This window comes from Spea bombifrons, chromosome 7, assembly GCF_027358695.1.
Source record: "Spea bombifrons isolate aSpeBom1 chromosome 7, aSpeBom1.2.pri, whole genome shotgun sequence".
Taxonomy (NCBI): Eukaryota; Metazoa; Chordata; class Amphibia; order Anura; family Pelobatidae; genus Spea; species Spea bombifrons.
Window position 1 is genome coordinate 10044195 of NC_071093.1, and position 27179 is coordinate 10071373.

General features: G+C 40.3%; 1 protein-coding gene across 1 annotated transcript; it reads right to left on the minus strand.

Moving 5' to 3' along the window:
- Positions 1-617: 617 nt before the first annotated feature.
- Positions 618-25526, minus strand: TTC21B (tetratricopeptide repeat domain 21B). Its single transcript, XM_053471463.1, has 29 exons — positions 25342-25526; positions 23584-23713; positions 23390-23500; positions 22163-22329; positions 21273-21395; positions 20525-20682; positions 19821-19905; positions 19198-19296; positions 18859-19051; positions 17977-18074; positions 17380-17580; positions 16599-16728; positions 15922-16079; positions 15168-15392; positions 14485-14723; positions 14098-14170; positions 13054-13164; positions 12820-12958; positions 12192-12298; positions 10887-11075; positions 10167-10277; positions 9660-9741; positions 8785-8935; positions 8180-8341; positions 7485-7680; positions 6615-6839; positions 3596-3716; positions 3318-3385; positions 618-953 (listed from the first exon to the last, which is right to left on the minus strand). The coding sequence occupies exons 1-29, from the start codon at positions 25372-25374 to the stop codon at positions 876-878; spliced, it is 3963 nt and encodes a 1320-aa protein (XP_053327438.1). The 5' UTR covers positions 25375-25526; the 3' UTR covers positions 618-875.
- Between the last annotated feature and the right edge of the window lie 1653 nt (positions 25527-27179).

Consider the following 27179-nt stretch of genomic DNA (forward strand, 5'->3'; position numbering starts at 1 on the left):
GTGCATATGATGGCTAGTGTCCCTTTAACTGATTTAAGCCAGAGTTACAATGTAACCTTCTGCAGTGTCAGATTGTGCTGGTAAGAGTTTTCCCGCTGCCTGTATAATACACTCTCATAAACATAGATAAACAGTCAATATACACTGCAGGTTTCTCTCTGATAATACATACATACACTACGGATCAAAAGTTTGGGGTCACTTAGACATTTCTAGCTGTAACAATTGCAGCCAAAGGGTTTTCTAACGGTCAATTAGCCTTTTAATCTTAACCTTAGATTAGCAAACACAGAGTGCCATTGGAACACAGGAGCGATGCTTGCTGATAATGAGCCTCCGTATGCCTACGAAGATACTCCATTAAAAATCATCATCAACAAGGTCTACACCGTATTCCTGATCCAGTAATCGGGAAAATGTGCTTTTCTTTTACAACCAGACATTTCCAAGTGACCCCAAACTTTTGACGGGTAGTGTACATACATCCAGTCCTCTGGTTGTACACAATCCTGAGCTTCCCATACAGAGCTGGGAACGGAGGAGGTATTTTAACGTCAAATCCAAATTTGCAGCTCAAGCATAGCAGGAAAACCCATAAGGAAAGTAAGTACAAGAAAATTATGCGGCTGTTTATTTACTAGTAAGAAAATAAGACAAAACACTTTAAATTTGGAGGTTTACTTTACAGATATTGCTGACATCTACTCAAGTTCCACATTTAATACATGATTGTCTCGCTGTATATGTGCATTTAGCACTTTATTACAAATACTAAAATAGCTAAAACTATGTTGAGAAGATAGACATATCCCCCAACCCCCACCGCTCCCAAAATAAATAACTGTACAGCGCTCCCCGATTCCATTCACAACTTCCTATGTCCTTAACGCAGCCCTCGATTTGTCAAGTATATCTTTTCTTATTTTTGGATAATTAGGGTGGAGTTCTAAAACCTGTAGAAAGAAGCAAATGAACATTGTTAAGAGGCAAAGTATATGGTCAAAAAAAGAATCAGATCATTTTTTTTGTTTTTGGTCTATTCGTTTACGGACAACAAATATTGTTCTTGACCTTTCGGTTCGGATAAAATTCAGATTTTTTTTTATTTTGAGATGAAATTTGTTATGACTCACTACCTTCTCTGACAACTGCTTTGGTGTCTTTGCTTCTTCGTCTCCTTCTCTGCAACTCCTATTCCTGTCCGTCTCCTTTTTTCTCCGGCTCTCCCCTGCTTTATCATGGTGTTTCCGAACTTCTCTTTCTCTGCGCACTCTTTGGAGTATTTCCGCATCAGGGTGGAGCCTCCGCACATACCACGGAGACAATCCCTCCCCATTCCTCCAATCAGGGTAGAGGGTGTGTACATAGACTCCGCCCTGTTGCGGCCCCACTCTGAAGAGGCCAGGATGATGCAGCGAGAGCCGGAAGAAAAACAAAACGCAGAGAAGACCAAGAAGAAGTGCTTGTAGAGGATGGTATGGAGACACAGAGAGAACTTGAGAGTAGGTGTGTGAGAGAGAGCACGAGAAAAAAAATACATTCAAACTAAAAAATTGGCTTTTTCACCTTTGTTTAATTTGGGCCAATTTTGGACATACGAACAAATTACCAAAATAAGCTAATTTGTTTAAATTAAATGCACAAGTCTAATATATATATATATATATATATATATATATATATATATATATATATATACATACACAGACTACGCACTTTACTGTTTTTTTTTTTTCCGTTGTGAGGTTCTGACCCTCTGTAAAGGAGAACTGATTTTGATACACAAGGTTTCTGTGTCTATTTTACTTACAATGTTTTTACTGAACATAAGGGTTTGAGCATATTTTTAGCGCACATCCTCACTTTTTCATTAGATATATAATAAAAGTAAAGTGGAGATCATCATGGTGTGATCAGGAAATCAAGGCTGTAGAGAATAGTTCAAAGATTCTTAGGGTGCTAGGATGTCATTGAACCACTTGCGCGAACACACAGGGTTCCTCCATACGCTCGGCGAGATACACTTTATGGTTACTATTGTAAGCAACGATTGAGTGTTCTTTCCCCTAGGTGGTAAGGGTACAAGGGCTACGGAGATTTGTGACAAACAGCTTACCATTTAAACACAGCAGGCTTTAATCAATAAGCAGTGAACTGTATGGGTGCAACATTTTACATCATCTAAACATTACTTTATGGTAAATTAACCTAGGTTTGGGTTCTTTTAATAATCTGTAGGTATGTAATCCTAAAGCAGGGCTGACTGTTCCTTTAAAGGCGATGTACGCTGCTAAAACATTTCCATCGCTCATCATGATTGGAAAAAGGATATGTTTGAAATGATGGGCACAATTGTCAGTCCAAAAATACATACTGTGAGCCATAAAGCCCATAATACATATATTATTAGTTGATTTTATTAATAAGACAAGCCCTGCAATGCAATACATTATGTTCAGACCTAAACATAACACTTATGGAGTTTTTTTAATGGAAAATGTTCCACAAAATGATCTCAAGAATGGTATTTCTGACAAATCAAATAGAACATATGAGTCATAATTGTTGTAAAGTTCAGCGTATTATAGTGTTTTAGCTCAGCCGCTATGTTCCCGAAATTATTTCAAGTATCGTCACCGGGAGAAAAACGGAGCGAGATTAGTCATGGAGTGAAATTGGATGTGGGGCATGAGCTTCTCCACCCTAAAGCCTTCCCACCAACGCTTCATTTTCCAAAATGTGTTGAGCGGCGATAGCAAGTGAACCGTTTTACCACCAATACGAGCCTCTTTTATCATAAACGCCTCCTTTTTACAAGAAACAGTGTCTAAAAGAATTGCATTTTTGTATCTGTCCTTCTGTATTTTATGCATTAGTTGCGAAAGCGCAATTAAGCCCTTAAGGTATATATAAGGTCATTCTAGGAAACTTACTCTGGCAGAGAAGAGTTAATCAATCCGAAACACGTATAATAAACCCACCTATACCAAAGCAGCACTCATACATTCCCTTTGAGACTCAAAGAGTTAAACCAAAATGCGAGGGGCAAAGAGCTCCTCGTAGAGATCAGTGTTGATCTGTACATTCTATAACAAGGGTGTTCAACCTGCGGCCCTCCAGCTGCTGCAGGACTACATCTCCCATGATGCTCTTTCAGCTAAGGGGCTAGCTGAGGAGGATGGGAGATGTAGTCCTGCAGCAGCTGGAGGGCCGCAGGTTGGACGCCCCTATTCTATAATATTCTTGGTAATTGCAATGCCACCCCCCATGGACCCGTATGACCCGTTATAAATATAATATTGGATTGATACGCTTACCTTGTGACAAACATCAATTGCATCAACGTATCTCTTTGCCTTCAGATAATTAAAAGCCAGCTTATATCCTAAACACAGAAAACAATACTTCAAAAAGGACACGATTTCAACATATTCCACATGAGTAAAAGGGGCTTAGTGATTACATCGAACCCCCACCCCCCATTCCACAGTGAATGCCTTGTCCGTGTCACTTACATCGGACCATCTATGTCACTAAAGTGACGAGTCCAGGTTATTTGTAACCCCGGTCCGTGACGCCATTGCTCTGCTCTTACCCATGGCTGGATTGCTTTGGTTCCCGTACTTCCAGGCCAGCTCGTAGTTGCTCGCTGCGTCTTTATAGGCTTGCTCCTTTTCCATGATGTAGCCGGTGTATTCGTACGCTTTGCAGCAAGACTGGGAAAGGAAAGCGATATGTTTTATACGGATGCAAAACTGGATTCATTTAAAGGAAAATAACAGGCAAAGAGTAATATGGGATTATTACGCAGCATGTCGCATGAAAACAACGCTAACATCTAATATCTAACCGACGGTCACAAGGAACACATATGCAAACAAATTGGGTAAAGTGGGTACAGGTCCCCGCTTACAGGAACAGGTGGGTACAGGTCCCAGCTTACAGGAACAGGTGGGTACAGGTACAGGTGGGTACAGGTGGGTACAGGTCCCCGCTTACAGGAACAGGTGGGTACAGGTCCCCGCTTACAGGAATAGGTGGGTACAGGTCCCCCGCTTACAGGAATAGGTGGGTACAGGTCCCCGCTTACAGGAACAGGTGGGTAGAGGTTCCAGTTTACACGTACAGGTGGGTACAGGTCCCAGTTTACACGTACAGGTGGGTACAGGTCCCAGTTTACACGTACAGGTGGGTACAGGTCCCAGATTACAGGAACAGGTGGGTACAGGTCCCAGTTTACAGGAACAGGTGGGTACAGGTCCCAGTTTACACGTACAGGTGGGTACAGGTCCCAGATTACAGGAACAGGTGGGTACAGGTCCCAACGTTCTTTCTTCAATCCCGCAGTATGATTTGCTACTTTAAAGGGACACTCCAGCCATCATATGAGCTTTAATGCATATGCTAGATGAGTGATCCCATTTACATCCCTGCGTGATGCCCCTTGGAAATGTATAGGTTAATCCCACCATACTCAAAGGCTCAAAGGAGACGCGTTTGGCCAAAACCGTCTCCTGCCACATGACGCGCTCGCTGCCCGTCTGTACCGAAGCTGGATCAATGAGCGTTGCAGAGTAAAACGGACCCCGTGTGCACATGTGCAGAATGTGATTTCAATGAGAAAACGAGACCATAGTGGAGGCATTGAGCTGCAGCTGTGGAGCTGCAGCTTCTCTTTTCTAATGGTGTACTAGTTGAACTGTGTGATACCGTGTAAGCTAATAAATCATTTTTTAATATAACCAAATACAGACTTGGCTCACAATCATCTAGTCCTCTTTCTTATAGATAATGTTTATGGCATTTGCGTTTTAGACTTTTCTGCAGCAATTAGAGTAATGGAATTGCTCATTCAGTAAAGAAATAAATGGAAAAAAATAGAAATAATGGCAAAATGGAACAAATAACAAAAAGGCAACCCTGCTGTTAAAATAATAAGCAGGTCTAACTGTTTCCATGTTATTAAAGAAGGCTGGTTTGCTTCCCTTCGTCAAAAGTGAAATCGCTACATTGAGAAATAATTACATTGCATTTATTTATATAGCGGCAGCAGATTCCGTAGCGCTGTTACAATCAGTGGGGTAATTTTAAAGTCACGCACGATAGCAAACTGTTACAAAAGGAGAAGAGGGCCCTGCTCTTGTGAGCTGACAATCTAGTTGGTGAGATCCCATTGCTGCAGGTTGTCTGCTTGAATCAGAAAGCCAGATTATAACAAAGATATACAGAATGCATCGAAACCGGGTCAGACGCCAACACAAAACGTCATAAATATTTCAGCGGAGTTTATTAAGGTGGATCCTCAGGGAGACTGATCACTTAGGTTAACTGCCCTGATCATAATCCATTCTGAGCAAAGCACATTTTGGCTTTACTGTAATCATAATGCTCCTCGGCCATGATCAGGAGCTGCTTCTGAAACTAAGACGAACGATCTCTACGGTCCGCCATGATAGCCGGTAAAACAGGGCCACGGATTTTGGTACCGGAAAGAGACGTATTAAGACAAAAAGGTAATCCAACGAAGCCTGCTGCACTAATGCATATGTGACAGCTGTGCAGGCCCTTTAAATTCTCATGGTGTTGCTTTTGGAAATGCAGAATCCCCCATATATGTATTTGGCGCTTTACCCATCAATCAGTAACGTTCCCTGCAGGGGATGCGTTTGGACGAATGCTTTTCGGGAAATACTTACCTCTAGTGCTGGCTCCGTGAATGCTGCGGTACTCACACCGTACTTTGATAAGCGTTCTTCTCTAATGGGGGTGTCGGGCACATTACAATGTCCCTTGAAATCAGTGAGTTATTGGACCTTGGATTCAAGCCCTGTCCGGCATAACAGACAATTCCCGCAGTGATGTGAGTTAGATTGTAAGCTCTTTTGAGCAGGGCCCTCAACACCTGTCGCTTCTGTAAGTCAAATTGTACATTGTACAGCGCTACAGAATGTGATGGCGCTTTATAAAACAATAAATAATAATAATAATATGTACAGAGGTACAGAGATGTATGCTATTGGGTGGCAGGGAACAGTCATTGGGAAAAATAAGGCTGATTCTTTCCAATCTATACTTTATCTTTAAGCAGAAATGAATATGGGTTCACTGTTCACTGTTTGACATTTTAACTGCCTGGAATAAAAAAAAAAAAAAAACTACACTTTTTGTTAATAACAGATAAAGGGTGAACAGTGCTAGAAAAATAACGACTTCAATTAGATTTCTGGATCTAAATTTGGATGCGAGTTAGAAATAAGTCACTTAATAAAAACACTTTGTGCTGTCAGCTTAATTGCTTCTGCAAATGACGCATCATCAGCCCCCGGAGTGCTCTTTCTTGATAAAATGCCTTGTTTCGAAAACATAAGAAATAATCATTTTTACCCCGAATCAATTATAGAAAAGTCTAACTCTATCGGACATCACAAAGAACATTAGGTTTGTTCTAACACACTTCCACTGTCGTTGGAAAGTTTTCAATTAAACAAAACGGGGACGGTCAGATTAACAAATAGGATTAAGAATGAAATGTGCCGAATAATTAGTACCTTGTATAAAAAGCTCAGCTCCGAAGGGAATTAAAAAACCAACAACGGCCTGAATCGGACACTCACCCTGTTGTGCTTAAGGCAGCGCTTAAGGAGTTCGCCCGCCATGTCGTATTTTCCAGACTGTATGTAAATATCCGCTAGAAGCAGCCAACTCTTTTCAAACTCCTCCGCATCTATCGGATTCCAATTCATTTTCGAGATTCGTTTCAACTGGTTCCTTGCCTTTGGGGTCTGTTTTAAGATCATATAGGCAGTCGCCATACCCAGAAGTGCAGGGACGTGGTCTTTCTGTGGTCATTCAAAGTAAAAAAAAAAAAAAAAAAAAAAAAAAAAAAAATTCTATCAGTAAATAAAAGGCTGATGGAAAATGGACAACCTTTGATATATTAAACAGTTTTGTCTGAAATGTGCATAGTTGTGCAACTAAGATACGCTGACCACTGTCATGGTCTGTGTCTGTATTATATGTCTGTATTTGTGCGCTGACCAGATGGCATACATGGGATCTCTCTGGGTTTGGTCCTCTTTCTGGGAGCAAGGAAGCAGTGTTTGGCCACGCCCATTCCCCCTTCCACTCTCCACCCAATCAATGCTGTCAGGGGCTAGCCCCACCCCTTCACAAAGCCACACCCAGGAAGAGCTATGAAGAGCTTATGCTGGGAAGTTGCAAGATATGTCAACTGGTACTATTTACTTGTTGGTGTTTTGTTTCTCTTTTTTAATAAAATGCATTTAATAAACCAGGTAGACAACATTGGGCGATATTTATAAAGAAAAATTCTCACCACAGAAGCCAATAGAAACTTTCAGTGGTTTCCACCCTAATCGTTCTTTATAAAACACGGCCCATTGTGTCTGGAGACATCTTTGATTTAATTTAAGACGAATCACAAATGACATTGCATGATTATATTACATGGAAAGAGAACTCACTTCTGCCGCCGCCACCTCTGTAAATGTATTAAGGGCACGCTCTACACTGGCTTTTTGTTTTGTTGCCATTAAACAATAGTTCTCCATGATACGTAGCTGGATGTGACCTTGAAGAGTCTGTGGCTTCAGTTCTTTAAGAAGTTTCTCTGCTGTTCGTACAGCAAGTTTAACGGACTCTTGCTTTTCGGTTGAATTCCTTCAAAAAAAATAAATAAATAAATAAAAAAACAACATAAAAAACATCTGAATTATTTACAATTTGTCCTGTACCCAAATATTCTGGTTCCAAAGGCTGAATTGAGTTGCAACAACCTTTGGCAATGGACAAAAGTGGGATTTACTTTGTGTTTAATATCTCAATAAATATCTAGGGGTCCATGACGTTTGTTATATTTACTACTGTGATGGTGTGAAATAAATTTCTAGTAATATCGGCAAACTCTTTATCAAAGCTGTTTTAGGGGGAAAAAGTAAAAATGATAAGAAAAGCACCAGCTTAAGCCATCTGTACTACGATTTTGCAGTAATTGTAAAAAGTGAAGAAAGAAAAGTAATGGTCAGAAAAACCACCCAAAATCTAACAAGCGATGACGTTTTGGGGGGTTTTCAGATGGAACATTTTGATGAGCGTATTAGTGGGAGGCGTACTTACTATGCTCGTATCTGATATTTTGGAACTTTACCGAAACACTTACCCCATGTCCCCATCCAGATTGTCAAATACTTCTCCCCCTACTGTTTCATTATCTGGATTCAAACAGATTTCAATCATGTTATAAACAGCGTTTTGTCCCCAGTCACTGTCTTTCCGGGCTTTATTGAAATGCCGAAGGGCATCGTTGGGATCTCCGGTGTTCCTTTGAATAGGGAAAAAAAAATAGAACTACAATCTTTTTGTGTTAAAAAAAAAAAAAAAAAAAGAGAGAGAACGAGAATCACGCAGAACAAAAGGGGTGGCAGGTTTTACCCAATTACAAACGAAACATACAAAGAACATACAATTTTATACAAATTCACATTTATTTGACCAGGGACTTTTTATTTTTGATTTCAGCCATTCTGGTTGATCTGTACATACGTAAACTGGGTTATAGTGGCCCTTAATGGCTGTAACTCAATACCCTATGGCTCAGAGGAAAATACAAACACAATACCAGTGACCGTTTAAATCGCATCGCCTGTCAAGTCTGGTTTTATTGTGTTAGCGACATTGTATAAATGCACAGCGTCTACATTGGGTTGAGATATGACAATATAATAACGCTATATTCTGACATCCCTTTTTGTTACTGATACTTACCAGAGGTACAATCCTTTGCAATAATGAAACCCCGGGTCTAGCTTTGCTCTCGGAGAATGCATTTCTGCCATTTCCAGGAACTTTGGTATTTCTTCAAGTTTTCCAGCCCTCCTCAAAAGGTCAATCAAGCGTGAAAGTGTTGCGTAATTATCTATAAATGCAAGGTATATGCATAATTCATTCATTAGCACATCATTTTGCATGACTAGCGCATGCATGAGCAAAAAATACATAATGCAAATACAGTTCTTCAGGGTGAACAGGAGGCTTGGGGACTTCAATGTCTCTTTATAAACACTGCTTTATATCAAAAAGCATATTAAGGATCCCACCGACACCTCTCCTGGCATCTACTCACCAACAGACATGTTTTAAAGGTACCCTCTTGTCTAGTACCCTCTTCTTAAAGCATATGAAAGCCGTGTCCCCTTAATGTTTATTTTCCCCTTGAAAATAAATGAAGGGATTCATCAGAATCCTTCCTATGCATGCGCTTCATTCGCCCTCCCCCGGCTCACTCGCTTGCAGGTTAAGCCAAACACATCTCGTACTTATTGGTATGCCTGTGCACTTACTGGTGCTTACTGGTATGCATGTGCGCTATACTCAAGCAAATGACTAGCACTAAGCTATGATGTCATGTGATTAACAAACCTGGGAACTTCTCAGGTCAGGCTATGCAGAGCCCTCACTCTTTGGGGGAGTGACTTAGCGAGGGGCGGGGCTACCCCCAGATTGCTTAAATCGGCAGGGGAATAGGGCAGGAAGTAGGCGTACCTAATCACCGTTCCCGCGAGGCCGTGAGGAGCGGCGCTTCACCCGTAGTCGAGTTCTCGGGTATGCTCATTAAGTATTAGTGCAGTTTAGTTCAGTACCTGGCTTGCGCTCCAAGAGCTGTTGGAAATGGAACACCGCCTGCTCGTAGTCTTGCTTTCGAAACATGAGATCAGCCATCATCTTCAGCATAACAAAAAACAATAGATACAAATGGAAAACCTATTTACTGTCACCACCTACCTACCGAAATCACATGGTATGTGCATGCGGCATGGGCAAATTCTGAAAGTACATTTATTTATTCTCAGCAGTTAAAAAGCTCACTTTACAGTGAATCCCCGATTGGGAGAGAAAAAAATCCTTCAGCATATTCCTCCCACCTACAAAAGACTTCCAGAACCAAAATGCACATTATTTTTGTATCTTTAAGCACAAACTTGTGAGTATGACGCTACAAAGTGCAGTTGACACCTCGCAGTCACAAAGGCAAATGACATCATATTTTTAACATATTTTATGCCTTTTGGTCTCACAGAGGACATTGCGGAGTAAAATATTAATAGAAATATTCATTTGCTGATTGAATACCTTTAATCCCCACTCACCATCGTAGCTGCTTCGTTGTCTTGATCATTTTTTAAGAGCAGTGTGCACTGCTGTTGGCAGGAATCAATGTCATCTTGTGCTAGATAAAGGTGCGCTAGTTCCAATATTACCTACAGAATACAGATATTAGACTGTAATTAGAAAACACCGGCAGATGTCGGAGAGCCGCTACAAGGAGAGTCCCATAAATAATAAATACACAAAACTGGCCACGGTAAAAGATACCTGGGAGAAGTATGTAATATCATGTTCTATGGAAGAGAGCTCTCTTTGGAACACTTTACATTAAACAGAAACTGATACTCCTGAGTCGTGGCCCTGAAAACCACCTCTTGCCTGTGTCATTTTTTTTTAATTTCTTTTATTTATTTAATATGACCTGCAGATGTATCTACAGCACAACACTGTACAGACAATTTGGCGGTTTTGCTGAAACAATTAAGTATTCCAGCATGCAGCTCCCCTCCTGTTCCAGATGTTTGGTAACATGTTCCCCATCCGGTGCAGAAATCAGATTATATAAAATAGGTTGAATTGTTTATTGCAAACATCTTAAAAACTGCCCTGCGATGGGTAGTGTTTTCTTCTCTGTCGACTAAGAGGTTTGTATTTGGTGACAGAATGCTGTTAAAACATTATCTGGCTCTGACATCATATCGCAACTTATGTTCCTCATACCATCACTGGCCGCTGATTTACGTTATTATTACACGAATCACCTTATCGTCTGTTTCGCAGTAAACCAGTGCTTCTTTGTAAAATCTGATCGCTTTCTCGTAGTCTCTCTGGGCTGCGGAATGTCTTGCGATTTCTGCGCAGATTTCAGCCGCCAGGGTCTTCTGTGCCGGGACGGCATCCGGCTGCTCCATCTGAGCTCTCTTCAGTACTCTGGCCTGCAGCTCCCTGGCCTGCAAAAAAAGACAAAACAGTGAAGTGCGGACAGATATGTACAGGAGAACATAAAAGGGACCTTTCTAAACGATGGAAACTAGTAACGAGAATCCACTGTACATGTTATGGCCTAACTTTATCTTATCTGTCACTTGCTGAGAAAAGAACCCAAAACGCGCCAGCCGTACCCGTCCTGATTGGTTACAGTTAGAACTGGATCAGCATTACAAAGAGGAGACATGAGGGTTGAAGAATTCTCCGAATGGCACAATATTAATATATATGAATAATTTATATTTCTTATTGCCTGATTATTTAGTTTTAACATCTAGGTGGTTTTTAAGCTCCACCGATTAATGTATTTTTTAGGTCTCATTTTTTAAAATAATAAATGCTGTGTCACACGATCCAAAGTTTACTCCTGGAACCTGATTTCTCCTAATATTAAAACCATTTAAAGTATTATTTGGGCTCATTAGACGTACCTCGGAGTACACATGCCAAACGATTAATACACTGACGATATTTGCACTCTGGCAAATCCCAAATGAAATAGATGTTAGTTATTTTTATTTAATCTGGGAATAATGTGGCATTTATTGCTTGCAAACATTTCCTATAAATTACTCTTACCAACTAGGTATGTTACGGTTTAGTGTTTCGTTAAGGGAACATAGGAATAAAATGTGGTGAAAAGGAACCTCAAACAGCTTGGCAATAAATCGCCATCTGTTTTCTTGCAGATCAAAGATAAACTCTTCCTATTTGAAGTAAACCATAAAAGTGTTAAATATGCAGAGCAGCGACAATGCTTTTACTGCCTTCTTTCCTACAGTCTAATCTTAAGCAAGAAAGAAAATGCTTGGGGTTTTGAAATTGATGGCACATAAGAACCATTTGGCCCGTCTAGGTTGCCCATTGTAGAGGAGAGGAGCACATCACGCGCAGGGAGAATTATTCAGTAGAACCCGTCTCCGGCAGGGCATTTAGATGGGAAAAGGGGCAAATTCATTTAAAGGATACTGCAGAACCACAATTTAAATGAACGATCCAGCTATCATATACATTAAATTGTATCAGATAGCTAGTGTGCCCCTTTAATAATAGAATTATATAATGTAGATCGAAATTACCCTCTGTAAGGACATGATGGTGTCTTCTGTCTTTTCCATTTTACTGTAGATTTTTGCTAGTAGCACATGATAACGACTGTCATCCATAAGAAAAGATAGATCATTTACTGAAAAGAAAAAAAACATCACAAAGATAACACTAGAACACTTGGCTGTGGTCAAACCCCCCCCCAAAAAATGCAACAATAACATGTCCTAGAGTACAGCTAATAGCATGAAGTGAGATTACAGGGTTCCAGAGCAGGTTCACGAGTAGCGTCCATCATGGTTGGCTCTGCTTTATGTGGGTCTGTGTGCCCTCTTCCTATACTTTCATATTGAACAAGGACATATTGCTCCTTGTTCCCTCAAAAAAGGTGTTACTACAATGAGAAATAGAACAGAGCCAGAGCAGATCACTTTGTTTCATACTATTGTATTGTAATATTATAATATATAATGTACTATAATATACCAAAATAGATACAATTCAAGAAAAACATGATGTTAATGGTAATATCTCCACAATTGTGGAATACACGGTGGACTCTCCTTTTAGCTCTTTATAAGAACACATAAAAGTTGCCTGTTTTGATATTTTCCCTAAATACTAAATCATTTATTTTCCCTGCATTGTTTCTCCCCATACCTGTCTCATGATCTAATGCCTGTTTCAGCACTTTCTCTGCCTTTTCATACTGCTTCAGCTTCAGCAACAGCTCAGCCAAGTCATAACGGAGGAAGTTCTGTTGCCCGCTTTTCAGAGCGGCTTCATAGTAGCTAATAGCCTATACAAAAAAAAACCAATTACACATAGATCGTCCGAACACGAGCTAGTAGCACATGGCTTTGGGCAAGATATAACAAAAGGAAGACCAAATACCTTTGCGTAATTGTGCGTCTTAATTAAAGCTTTTCCGATTTTGCTTGCTAACGTTGCGTCTTTGGGGTTCTTTTTTAATGCTTGCTCGTAAACGTCAATTGCTTTTTCAGGCTGCGAAAGAGGAAATTTAGAATCCATGTAAAGCCCAAACTAGCAAAAATGCAATTCTGTGCAGCCATATTGAATCACGTATGTAGAATAATACATGTGATCATTTATAAATAGTGCAAATTATTACACACTAAAATATTTAACGTTGTGTATAATACATGCCGTATTTTCCCTTAATTTAGGTTTTTAAAGTGGGACTGGAGCCTATAATCAGGGTTTAGCTCAGACGCCCGGGACATGCAGTATAGGCAAAAACGGTTTAAAAAAAAAATCCATTTGTATATTTCTAGACAGACATATTATTACAATTACATAACATAATAGTAAAATAAAAGTCACAGACTGTGGACCACATCGTGCCAAGAGGTCACCGGCTGGACAGAGCCGCGCTGCGTTATGATGAGATGTTTAGTTTATAATATGTGCCTTCAGCCAGCAATGTACTTAAAGAATCAACTGCTGTAAATGATTGGCAAAGTGGATGCAATTTAAACCTTGCCTTAATCGCAGTTCATTTAAGCACATAGTAATGTTGCGTACATAAGCCAGAGGGACAGTCCACATGGTAAGGTTTCTAATTAGATGAATGCTTTGTCTAATGAACCATTAACACTGTAGAACTTTCTGCCCCTGGCTTTGCAGCAGGATTTTGCTAAAAAAAAAAACTGTGTTTTGGTATAAATTAAAAAAAAACCCTGTGTGATTCATGCAGAAGAACAATGACCCCGAGAAAGACATATTGCTCGCTCACAATAACATATATTCTACAGGGTGGAATTATCTACATATAGGCAAAACAAGTGTTGGCATAAACGTTGGAGATGTAGGTTGCCCAGGGCACTTAAAACTTTAGGGCTGATCCTGTGTCCCCGACTTTCATGCACGTCAACCGTAACCCTCTACAAAATATTTGGTTGCACTAATATAATTTACCTCTTGTATGTTCATGTACGCATCGCCGAGAAGAAGGTAGGAGTGTGAGCTGGGAAGTTTCTCCACCAAATCTCTGCAAAAATGGTTGTTAAATGAGTATTAAGATCTAACATTCAAGATGGTGCTGTAAATGTTCTACATCAAAGAGGCGCAGGGGAGAAACACTTCCAACAATCCTCAGCCAGGCAATTTTACGCCAGATGAAATGACTGAGAAGCGTTGCAAGAGAATTCTTCGTTTAATATGCTGAAATCATTCAGCTCCTAAGTCACTATTCGTAAATTGTGGCAACCAACAAAGGAAAGGAAACCAGGTGCATGCTGGGAATTATGGAGAAAGCATTAGAAAATACATAACGCTATCGCTGATCATTTTGCTCGTAGTGACCTGTAGCAGCTGGCATAGAGTTTCTTATCTTTCCGGTAGTGAAGGTAAATGTCGGCCATTTTCTCTTTAGCTTGCAGGAAGTACGGCTGTTCTGGAGAGACGTCTCTGAGCATGGATAACGAATGCTCAACATCACCGTGGGTTAATGCGAGCTCAGCGTTGGCAATCATTAGACGCAGCCCTTCCGGGGTCCCTGAAAACTCATTGATAGCATCCTGCAGAACCTTTGTAGCCTCATGCTGTTAAAATAAAAACTTTATAATATTAGTTATATACATATATATATATATATATATACACCGGTTTATATATTTATACATATAAATTACATGGTAAAATATTAAGAGAAAACAGTGATTCTGAGACTTTATATTCTAAATGAAAATAACAGTTTCTATTTTTTTATTATTATTTCTGCTGTTTTAGATTTTTTTAAAAGAAAAGAATTAAAATACCCAATATATTTATTATTCATCACCATTATAAAGTGCTGATCTAGGTGATTCATATTTACATTTTGCAGCTTCCAACTCCAAGCCAAGTTTCTCTTATTTTTCGTGAAGTCCCACTTTGAAGACTCTTTGAATTTAGAATCTTGAAGTAGCATTTCCTCTTTTACGTTATAGTAAATGTCCGGTTCTACTGCATGTTATAAAAATGATAATAATAATATACAAATCTACCTGTTCTCCATTCATGCGATGAGCGTCCACAAGCTCAAGAAATATGGAGACGCGATCGCTGGCACTGACTTCCAACGTCTTTCCTTTTGACTTGGAGTTGCTAGCAGTTCTCCTCATTCCTGGCAAGCTCATGGCTATCTGCAGTGTCTTAATAGCTTCTCGTATGTCTCCCATCCTTTTCTGTGTCTGAGCTTTTATTAGATTATACAATGGATATTCCCGGATCTGCAACGGTGAAAAGTAGAAACTAAAATATGCGGAAATTCCAAGAACAGAAACCAAACCAAGGCTGTGGGAGGCATGTCTACTCTTCATGTCCACACTTTCCAAATTTTAACCAGCATATTCTCTCCTGTTTTGGTATTTTTACCAGTAACTCACTAATTTACGTGAAATGTAAGGGTGCAGTTAGGGAGAACGCTGGAAAAGTGTATTCATGAATACTTTTTTCATTTTGCATAATTAGGTTTTCAACCCCAGTAAACGATTCCCAACGATCAAGAAATCAACGGACTGCTATTCATTATATAGCAGCTCTTTAACTAAACCAGATTATTAGATATTCATTTAAGATTATGTAATGTGTTGATCTATTTTTACAATATCCACGAAGCAAGATATCACACCCGTGCCTTTTCAGAAGACAAATGGTCCAAAAGAGCTTCATGGCAGGCGTGTGGTTTCCTATTAGTCTAACATCCAACCAAGGCAGAAACCGCCACATGTCTCTTTAAACAATTAAAGATTTACTCACCTCAAAACTATAACTCAAAGCGAGTTCCAAAGACTGAGAACAAAGTTTTAAATTGTCCTGTGACAGGTAAACCTGAGCCATTAGAAGATGAGCGTCGGCATACGATGGGTTCTGCTCAAGGAAATGTTGAAGACTGCTTTGAGCAGATTCAAGTTCACCTAATAATAAAGAAAAAAGTAACAATAAAATGTAACAATGGACTGCAGCTGAAGGCGCCCACAGATTTCCCGTCAGGTGAATGCTATGTACATTTGCTACTATTTTGCTAGAGCAATAAATCTAAAAGGCTATAGCGGATGTGGATCTTGTGGATCATTGACTTCTGTATTTGCAGATCTGGATTGTCTGGATGTTGCTGCTATGTTTACCTCCCGAACTGCCAATATATCCTAGTAAATCTTCTCAACTATAGCTACTATTGGCTACTACTGGATAAAAATGACTTCTGATTACTCAAAAATCCAGCATTTTTGTATTCTTGCTCCATCTTGGCTTTGAAGTATAAGGTCACCAAAATAAATGTAATCTTCTGACATTAAAAGGCTATTGAATATTCAGCTATTTACCCAGCAAAAGTATGTTCATTATTTCATTATACTCTCCTATGTGTCATTTTCCAAAAATGCTGCAGCTATACTCATTTCCAAAAGGTTCAACGAACTTGAATGTTTAATTACCTGCCAGATATTTCACCTTTGCGATCAGATACACAGCCTGCTGAAGCCCCGGGGCTGCCTTCACTATGGTTTCCAGAACAGAGGCGCAATGCCGTAGTAATGGGGACATGGGCTGTCCAGGCGCAGGAGGCTGGAAACACGATGACATACAAACGCTAACAATCACATTCATTCAACAACAAAATTACAGGACAGCTCAGGTTCACTACAGTATTTTAGAAGGCCATCTATGTAATTCCAATAAGAGGCTGGTCATTATGTACAAAATATTTTTAGAATAAAGGATAAAGTTAAGACTTAGAGTCCCACAGAAGATTTTTCCCATGTAGTCAACATTATACTGTCATAAAGGATGGGGGGGGTAGTTTTTTATGGTAAGGGTGCATGAACCATGTGCCTCCTGGTATAGCTATAAAACTCTTACATGTAAAGCAGTCGTATATGACATAAGACAAAGAAGAAGTACAGGAGGGACCCGTGTCAGTAGACACAGATCTTCAGCTCTGTGGGGATCCAACGTGGGAATTAAAATCACAGTATTTATTTATTTGTAAAAAATAAATAAATACATTCACAGAAGTAGAAGTATCAGTATCCTGACTGGTTGGTCTGACCATATCACCTACCCTGCTGTGTGTGTTGAAGGCATTGCATAAACCCCAGCATTTTAAAAATGTTAAAATGTAACTGGAGGTTAGGCTTCGAACTTATTGAACAATGTACATGTATATATTGATTATGGCGATAACATTTGGTAGTACAGAAAATGCATTAAACATACCTGAGTTGGACAAAAATTCAGATATTCCCTAATAATTTCCAGCAGGAAATCTGGATTTAGCCTTTGGAAATACTGGACGCTGAGCGGCAGCCCTTGCAGAGACGAGAAGTGGGTGTCCAGCACATCATTAAGCAAATTAATGACTTCTTCCTGCTTTTTGTGCTTCTTCATAGCCAGAACGGCACGCAAATACAGCAACTCCTTCATTGGGAAAAGAAATACATTAATACATTAACAATCGGAGATGATGTCCGAAATGTCCAGTTCTCGTGAAACACAAAAAAGGAAATTATTAACCACAGAGTAAATAGATGCCTATGTAGAAGAATATGTGTTTTTTTTCATTTACCTAAAATTGTTTTTGCGAGAAGGATTTTTTGATTATAAATTGTTTACTTGCCATGCCTGGCTACTTTCGGAGTGTTCTGAACATACAAGCTCAACATGCCATATGATATCTACAAATCAAATACTAGAAATGCAAGCCACATTTTCCAAAATATATATCTTATAAATTAATATCTAGTTAACTCTTTCCATGACCCCAAATGAAATGTCTGGGGGAAAAAATCCCAACTTAAAATTGGCCAAACTCACTGCAGACTTCCCGATAGATTGCTGGATTTCCATCAGGAATTCTAGTTGTTGATCAGCATCTTGCAACTGCCCTTCTAGGAGTTGGCATCGAATGATACCTACAAACAACCACAAAGTGAAATTATAAGTCTGTTGTGCCGGTGGGAAATTATGACATAATAACATCACACGGATGCGGGTAAGGGTTCGAAAGTTCATCTCTAACGAAGTTTCCATTGTGGAGGCATTGGGGCACAAGGGTGCAATCTTTGCCATACCTTCTTGTAGGTTGGAAAATGTTAAGCATAGTTTATTGGATCACTCACTGTGATGCCTGTCAATAGGTTTCTTATGTAATTCAATAATTTGGCTTTTGCGCCAAATTCCCAAACGTTTTCATGTAAGGATAATAAAATATACCATTTGTGGAATGTTTTGTTCTCTGCTGTAGCTGGGAATAACTTTGCTATAAATGCTTCTCACCATCACATTCAGAACATCTACAAGGAGTAGATCCAGAAAATGCAGGGTTTATTGATCTGCTTTAAGAAGATCTCAAACGGTCCAGTATAGTATGTAGGTAAATCAGTGAGATTGCTTGCCAGTCACATTACTGACTACACATCATGCGGGGGCCAGAAGTTCTTGCAGGAGATACTTGTAGAGGAACACACAATATCACAAAATATAGGTTAATTAACATGCTTTACTGCTCAACGTTTTCTATGTGATCAACGTTAATCTGCCTTCCACAACTCAACCAAAGCACCCTGTCTGCTGCATATTAAGGGAGGTAATCTCTTTTTGGATACCTGGGGCTTAGGTGACGTATGCCAGTATAAGATCCATGGACTGAGGTCCAAGCTGCTTCACTAAAGGTCCCTCTACAATCACAGTTCTTACCTGTAAGAGCAGAAACGCTGCTCTCGTCAAGAGTCATTGCTGTCTTGTACCACTTTAAAGCACCCTTCACATTTCCTTGCAAAATATACAGATAGCCTAGCTCGGTGGCTATTGTGGCATCGTGGGGAGCCAAGCTAAAGGCACGTTCCACTAAGGTTTGGGCTTGTTGAAGAATAAGTGGATTTCGTTCGCACTGGAAAGAAAGAATAGGTATGATGACCAACGGGTCTGAAGGTTATTAGCCTGTAACAAATCATGATGTCTGGGTTTATACTGAGGAGGGTACTGAACCACAAGCATGCTAATGGCATCCATACGGACCTGTAAGGGTACACCTACCATTCTGCTGAAAGCCACCGACATGCTATAATATAGCGGAGCATTGCGTGGTTCAAGCCGATCCAAAGCATTTATCAAATCTCCCAATTTACTTGTCGCCTACAAAGGAAACAATTCTTCAGGCTCTGATAGCAGCAAACACAGCAGAACATTAATTTAAAAAAGACCCTCTCTTATTTGAAGAATTATAATGAGGTAGCAAGGTAATTCCTAAAATTCACACACAAAAAAAAATCACGTTAATATATCATCCAGCGGTGATTAAATTCACCGCGGATAACACATTAAACTTCTACTCTATGTGTGCTGGACCAGGATGAAATGTTCTTCAAAGCTTCTATATAGTTTTTTATAATCAAAATGTATTGTTTTTATTTAAGGGGCACATATTATACTTGACTGCATTTTGTTTTATGGGTAATTGTGAGAAAATATCGATCATTTACCCACTGCTATGTGAAACACACGCTTGCCATGATCTGTTATTCTTTGGGTGAAAAACAGGGGAAATAAGACTGAGGGCAGCACTGCGGGACCACCATCAACAGCATTAATGCAACTATACATATGATCTGGAGTGGACAAAAATAACATTTAAAAATGGATATATACCAAAATAATACCTCGTGAACATTTCCCTCCCGGCACAAATAATGAAGGGCCAGGATCCTCAAAGCTTCTAGATTATGGCTGTCCTTCTGCAACAATCTATGTGTGGAATGAAAATTGAGGGGGGTTGGACTATTAAAGCGAATATAAAACATTAATATTACAAGCACTACTGGGTCTATTCTCTAAGTTTAGAATTAGGCAGGAACAAGGATTTTTTTTATTCTTGTTCTTTGCTGAATGATACTTTTATTATGAAATATAATAATAATGGATTCATAATTAAAATGCAATATAAAATATAGGATCATAAATATGGGATCAACTCATAAGAAGAATTATATGCTTTCATACAATCATCAAGTAGACGCAATTTATATTTCAATGAAGGCACATAGGGATTAAGCCGAAGTTATTAGGTTTCCACATTGTTTCCACACACACACTACTACTAAATAGGTTAATATTAATAACCACTATACTTACACTATAGCATAAGTACAAAATACCGGATACAAATTAGGGCTATAAACACACACTACGGGCTTTCCCAAATAATTCATCCAGTGCACAACGGTCCAAAGATCTCCAAAGGCATAGAGTTCTCAGGTTCAATGACTTAATTCCATAAATGTAAATGAAACGCCACAAGCCCACACATTTCTTGACACCCGGAACTATCGTGAAAATCCCTCCCTTGCCAAGCCGTATACCGGACCTTAGTGCCGTCTCCACGGTCTGTTCCCAGTCTTGCAGAGCCAACTGAAGCTTCATTTTCTTAACAAGGGCAGGAACGAAGTTTGGATAGCTCACTATGATTTTGTTCACGGATTCCAAAGAACCAGAAAGATTTTGTCGTAACTCAAGATAGTAAGCCTAAAACAAAAAGAAAAAGGGGTTAATTGTGAAAACTGCCCAACTTTCTATTTACAAAAAATGTACAATTTAGGTGACACGGAGTCCACCCATTTGGCAATAAAACAGATTAGTGCAACATTAACATGGAGGGTACCGTAGCTTGATTTCCCATAGGTTACCATAGGTTAGGTTACCATAATTCTTTATAGCCTATCCATGGGAGTATTCCGAGATATTCACCCCCCTTCCGGTATCCAACAGCTAATAACAAGCTCATGTATATATTCATGATGTCTGTGTTAATAAATATTTTATAGCAATAAATTATCTCAATCTGGTAAATTGCATTAAATATGTATTACATTAAAAAGTAACCTAAAATGCCCCGGACTGGTTGGTCCCAGAAAACCTTTCCTAATGTACAGAAAGACTAAAATTATGATGTGGGTCACAAACAGTAACATGTTTCTTAAAGGGGCAATTTATTGCCCCAAACAGCTTCAACCGACCATAAACACATGCTAAAATACTTAAGGAAGTAGTTTAATATGCATCCATGCTTTCAGGGGACGGTGCCGCTCTGAAGCCCCTAATGATAAAACATATACCTTTCCCATCATTGCAAAAATGTCCATTCCGTCGTGGAGTCCTTCCTCTAAATACTTCAGGGCCTTCTTAGCATAAGCTTCTCTACCGCAGGTCAGATCTATCCATGCTTTTAAAACCAATCCCTGTAAAGATATTTAAATGTACTTTCTTCTCATTAAGCAGTAAAAAGACCTTTGTGTTGTAATGCACAACCTGGACGCGACCTCACAGAAAGACAAACATACATCAATGATGACCAGTTTAGATGGACTGAACGTTTTTTTCTCCGCCGTCAAATTCAATGTTTCTACTCAATATGACAACTGAAAATATTTTTTTCTCTAAAAAGTAGATGCTTTCAATAAAAATGAGGTTTTCTCTCAAAAGTCACTGAACAAGTTGTAATGTCTCTCCCTTTATACATACACAGTTAAGTGCCACTTTGGGTGATGTTCTCCTCCAAGTTGGGCTCAGGCCTGCTAACTGCATAGTTTGATAACGGAGATGGCTTTCAGGTTATCTCACTGACTTTACAATGTATTATAAAAGGATGGCCTAGTCCACTGTATCTTCCCAAACACATATCAAAGCTGAGCAGAGAGAGCAGAATAATTTGCATGAAATGAGACAGTATGAGGAACCAGACTACCACTTAATTGCAAACTAAAATAATACTTTATACAAGGTTCCTCAATAAATGCACATGGAGATATTTCTACTATATATCAAGTTATCACCGGCACAGCATGTTAACAAATACATTTTGGGCTGAATTCCTTAAATGCAAGAAACATTCAACGCTTTTCATGGAAAGTTGCATGGCGGTTCCTGCTGACCGGACATCATTAACACTTTAGGTAAATACTCCTGCTTTTATACTGTCCACAAGCTCATACTTTATGCTACTTACGTCTCGACTTCCACTCGATATTTTTATCATCCTGTCAATGTATTCCCTGGCTTTATCATGGCGTCCAATGTGCCACAGGAACAGACCGGCGTAGTACAGTGCTTTATGGCCTGCCACCTTCCGATGTTCCTTCATCTTCATATCCAACTCTTGAACAGCTTCTCGGTCTATAAAATGAGGATACATTTGTGATTTAATCTTCTCCATATGTACATGAAACAAACAAAAAAAGATATGTTTAGCAACGATAAAAGCGATGCCAAGTAATGTATTAGCCCCTTCAGAACTCTCTTTCTTAAACATGCCCTATTGGCTCCCCACAACATCAAATAGCAACAAGGTACAACATGGAGGGCACAAAAAAAACATGAAAACCAAGCAAAGTGCTCAAAATTTTCATATGAATTTTCTTGTTCCTTTCACTCTCACTCACACCTACTCATCCACTCTCTCATTCACGCTCTCTTGGTTCGCCGATCACTTCCCTGTCATTGTCTTCGTGCCGCGCAGTTTTGCTTCTTATCTTGCATCTTCTTTATTTGTCTGCTGCTCCGTGGACCATGGGACAAGACCTCCCAGTGACCGCACGCAAATGGCGGCGCTTCCGGGCACACTCTCTCCACCAATTTGGAGGAATGGGGGGAAAGGATGTCCCTGGGAGCTCCGCCATTTTGCAGAACTTCACCCTTTGGTTACATCGGGCTAAGGGGTGCAGCCTCTGGGCACACCTTCTCCCCTGTTCCTCCAATCGGGGGAGAGAGTGTACTGGAAGCCATTTTGTGAACGTTCACGGGAGGTCTTGTCCACGGAGAAGCAGACGAAGAAGGAAGATAGACGATCAAGAAGATGCAGGAGAAGAAGCAGAGCTGCACGGCAAGGAGACAGGGACACAGAATTGGTCGGTGGAAAAAAGGTAGGGAGACATTCCGAGAGAGCACGAGAGAGAGTGAATGAAAGTTTGAGTGTGAAAGAGCATGAGTCAGTGAATGAGGATGAATGACAACAAATTCTGAATGTAAAAAATGGAATTTGTTGTCTGAAAAAAACGAAATGATAAACCCACTAGAAAACCAAACTGGTGTCGCCAACATCATTTCTACAAAATACAGGTGTACTCACCTTGGGGTCACAGTTAAAACAGATGACACTCTGGGAACATCCAGACTTTTGCTACCTTTGTCTAACGGAAAATCTCCCTTAAATCCTTTTGAACAAAATTAATTATACCTGGATGAGAACTTTTCTTGTGGGCATAAATCAGTGCCAAGTAAGAGCATAACGAGACCTCTGGCACGTCCTTAATCGCTTCCAGTTCACGGATGGACTCCTGCACCTGATCTACAAGAATATTAGAATTGGAGTCAATTTGTTTTTCTCAAAATATTATACTTAATGGGCAAATTCACCTAAAAAGCAATTACCTTCCATTAACTTCCCGAAGGCCCGGAAAAAGAGAAAGACCGGATCGTTACCGTACTCCTTGAGAGCTTCATTAGCAGCCGTTTCAACATGATGGAAGTACTTCTCCTGGCAGTAGTAATGGATTTCTGCCTAAAAAGAGGAAAAAATGACTACAGTAAGTTCTTTCAGGAAATTATTTAATTATGATCATTTGCATTTAGTATATTAGCACCTTATCGATTTCTACAACAAATAAAGCCTTCCATGTTTTTGGGTCATGTGCTGTACTATTATATCAATAATAATGGAAGCTGGTTGAATGACAGCGGTGAATGGGTTAAATAGAGTAGAATGTAATCATATTGTGGGGTTTCGCGAGAGCAGAACCTCATTTCAGAGAAAATAAGATTGGAGCCGCCATGTTGGAATTAGATGGCTTCTAGTCTTATGGAAGGAGAGTATTCATTAGGGAAGGCACAAAAAAACTTCAGTTTGTAGGCAAATCGTTTTCGGTCAAAATATATTTAATTAGGGATCGCCTATAATGATCATAAATAAAGCTCTTGCTGAGCATGAAAGAAGTTATTGATCATCAGGAGTCCATTGGTGTGAGTGGAGGAGGCAGCCTGCTGTCAATCAACGCATTATATTCCACGGCTAAAGTAACAGACGGCGTCCAACCCGTATACCCGCTGCCGTTCAAACGTTTGTTTTCTTTCAAAAACAGGGAAAACCTTTGAAGGGGTGTGTGTATGTGTATATATATATATATATATATATATATATATATATATATAAATATATATATAGGTAATAAGACCCCAAAGGGACTAGTTTGTAACGAAGAAACAGCCATTGTCACGTTTACACCGAGCGCACCTTAATTATTGGTTTGTAAGGCACCATTGTATTTCAAATCCTATATTTGGTTGTTTTCCTCCCCAAAAAGTTTAAGATTTTGAAAAACTGCATTTAATTAACAGTTCAGTCACTATCGGTGCAACGCTTAATAGTGACCCCTCCCCCCCGAGGTCAAATGCCCTTAATTGTATAATGATCTTTGGGGGTAACCGCACGTATTAACATGTTCAGCGCTACACGTGAGTTCATTCAGTGCAGAGAGGCGGCTGGCGCCTAGTGCTGAAGTGCCACTAAAACTGCTGTTTTATCGTTTGAAGGCTGAGGGTGTTTAGAGTTTGCATAGTTACTCATCCAGACCCAAAACTTATTGCACAATGTACTTTAGTATTTGGCATCGCTGCTCTAACGGGAGAAACTATAACCGCTTTATTCCAGCGGCCTGAGGATGTAGTACTCATTATTATTATTATTCTCGCAGCGCTATAATACACCGCAGCGCTGTACAAAAGGCAAACGGGACGGAACCAGATCACCTCATAACAATTTGGATTTATAGAATCTGATGGAAGCTAGAATTTGATGGCGGGTAAAACCTATTTGGCCCGGCCCATCTGTCAGTGGTTGATCTTGCCTTAAAATTAGGATATCTTTACGGCTGTCCCATGCATGTTTATATTCCCTTATTGTTTTAACATCTACCACTTCCGCTGAGAAGCTGTTCCACTAATCTACCACTATTTCAGACATAATATCCATTATCATATTAGGTAGATATAGCGGAATACTAGAGGAATCACAGACTAGGATCACCCGAGGCACACATCACACCGTTTATTACGCATTACCAGCTCTGGCACAGACAGACATGATACGGTGTAACGGGATCGGCGGCATAGAGATGGACTCTAAGCTCCCACCTGGACACCGGCAAGCGCCGTGTCAGCAGACATGATTGATGCCGCACTGTCCAGCTGGGCGCTCTGCAGGCGGCGGAGGATGCTCAGGGTGGCCCGGCGACCTACCACCTCCCAAACAGCAGAGAGGACCGCTGCGACTACCTCCCGCTACCGCCAAGAATCGGGAGACAATACATGAAACTGAGCGGCAGCCATCTTTACTCAGGCTGCGCATGCGTACGTTGGGCTTCGCAGGCGTGAGGGAGGTGCGAAGTGACGTCATCGCGCTGCTTCGCTTGACAAGACTCTTACCTGTCGCTGTGCGGCAGGGAAATGCTGGGGTGGAATGAGCGAATGCAATGAAGTGGAATGGAGTGAACATTCATAGAATGAGAATGAAAACTGAATACAATCCAATGGGTTGGAATGAATGTCATTCCTTCAGAATGTCTGAGGTTAAAGGGACGACCCCGTTTAGAACGCAAAGTCCCGCCCCCATCTTTAGCAAAGAGATCATGTCTCCCCTTTTTGGGGAGGCTGGGCTGGTTTTTAAGAAATGTCATTAAAGCAGGAAATGAATCCTTACTAGCTGGGGACCTGTATGCTCTAAACATGCAGGGGATGAAGAGAGGTGCCTCATTTGTTTTAAAGTGGGTGTGGTGTGGGAGAGGGTGTGGTCTGGGTGTGGCATTGGAGAGGGTGTGGTGTTCGGGGTGTGTGGTCTGGGTGTGGTGTTGGGGATGAGTGGTCTGGGTGTGGTGTTGGGAGTGTGTGGTCTGGGTGTGGCGCTGAGAGGATGTGGTGTTGGGGGTGTGGTGTTGGGGTGTGGTGCTGAGAGGATGTGGTGTTGGGGGTGTGGTCTGGGTGTATTGTTGGGAGGGCACGGTGTGGGTGTGAGGGAGGTTGGAGACATCACCTAGCATAAGGTTGTGAGGTTGTAGGATAATGAATGTGTGGCTTTGTTTGCACTCCTCCTGCCGCTGTTCCCTCATCCTTCTGTGCAGCTCGAGGCGTAATAAAAGAAATAAATCAGCAGAGATGTCTATAAGTAAGAGCTAACACTCGAGCCGCGTTGGGCTATGCAGTAGCTCTAGAGTTCGCATGTATTGATTGTTTAATAAACGGAGTTAAGGAAGACGGTCTCCTGGCCAGCTTGGTTCTCCTCATCCAAGTTTGCAGTTTTTGTAATAGCACAAATTCCCCAGGAACCTGACTTTTTCTCGATGATTCTTGTTGAGGTTTTAGGTCCAACTTCTTGCCTCTGGATTCAGAGGTAGACTTTCCAGTTTCTGGCCGGCACTCTGAGCTTCCTTAGCCGTATTCTATCCACCATTACTACAGTTTGGTTTCCATTATCAGTTCACATGTAGAAAAAGCACCTGCCTTTGATCATCTTCTCCCAATGTGTCCAGAGAGGTGGGAACTGGTGAAGTCGAGCCATTTGGGTTTCCCTATGTGTCCATTCATACAGCTAGTGTGAATCTAGTATCTAGTATCAAAACATATCTAATTCATGTATTCGACTTATTTGAGTGCTTAATATTTCATTGTTTTGTTCCTTACTAACAAGCGGCAAATCCAACCAGGAAAACGAGTACAACTGATGTTGGAGAACATTTGGTGCTCTGGTGCCCCCTCATATATTTATATAGAAGTCAATGCCAGCTCAAAACAAATCAATGGAAATACTTTTTGTGGATACAAATGTTTATTTGTGAATATTTTATAAGATATTGCTTCCCAATTAAGGTCTTCTGTTAAGCACATAATTATAGGTAAGTGGGAAAGGGCAAAGATCTTGCATTCTGTAAGGATGGCTGCTCATCCATTAGACGCGGAGGCTAAATGAGATACCGGTG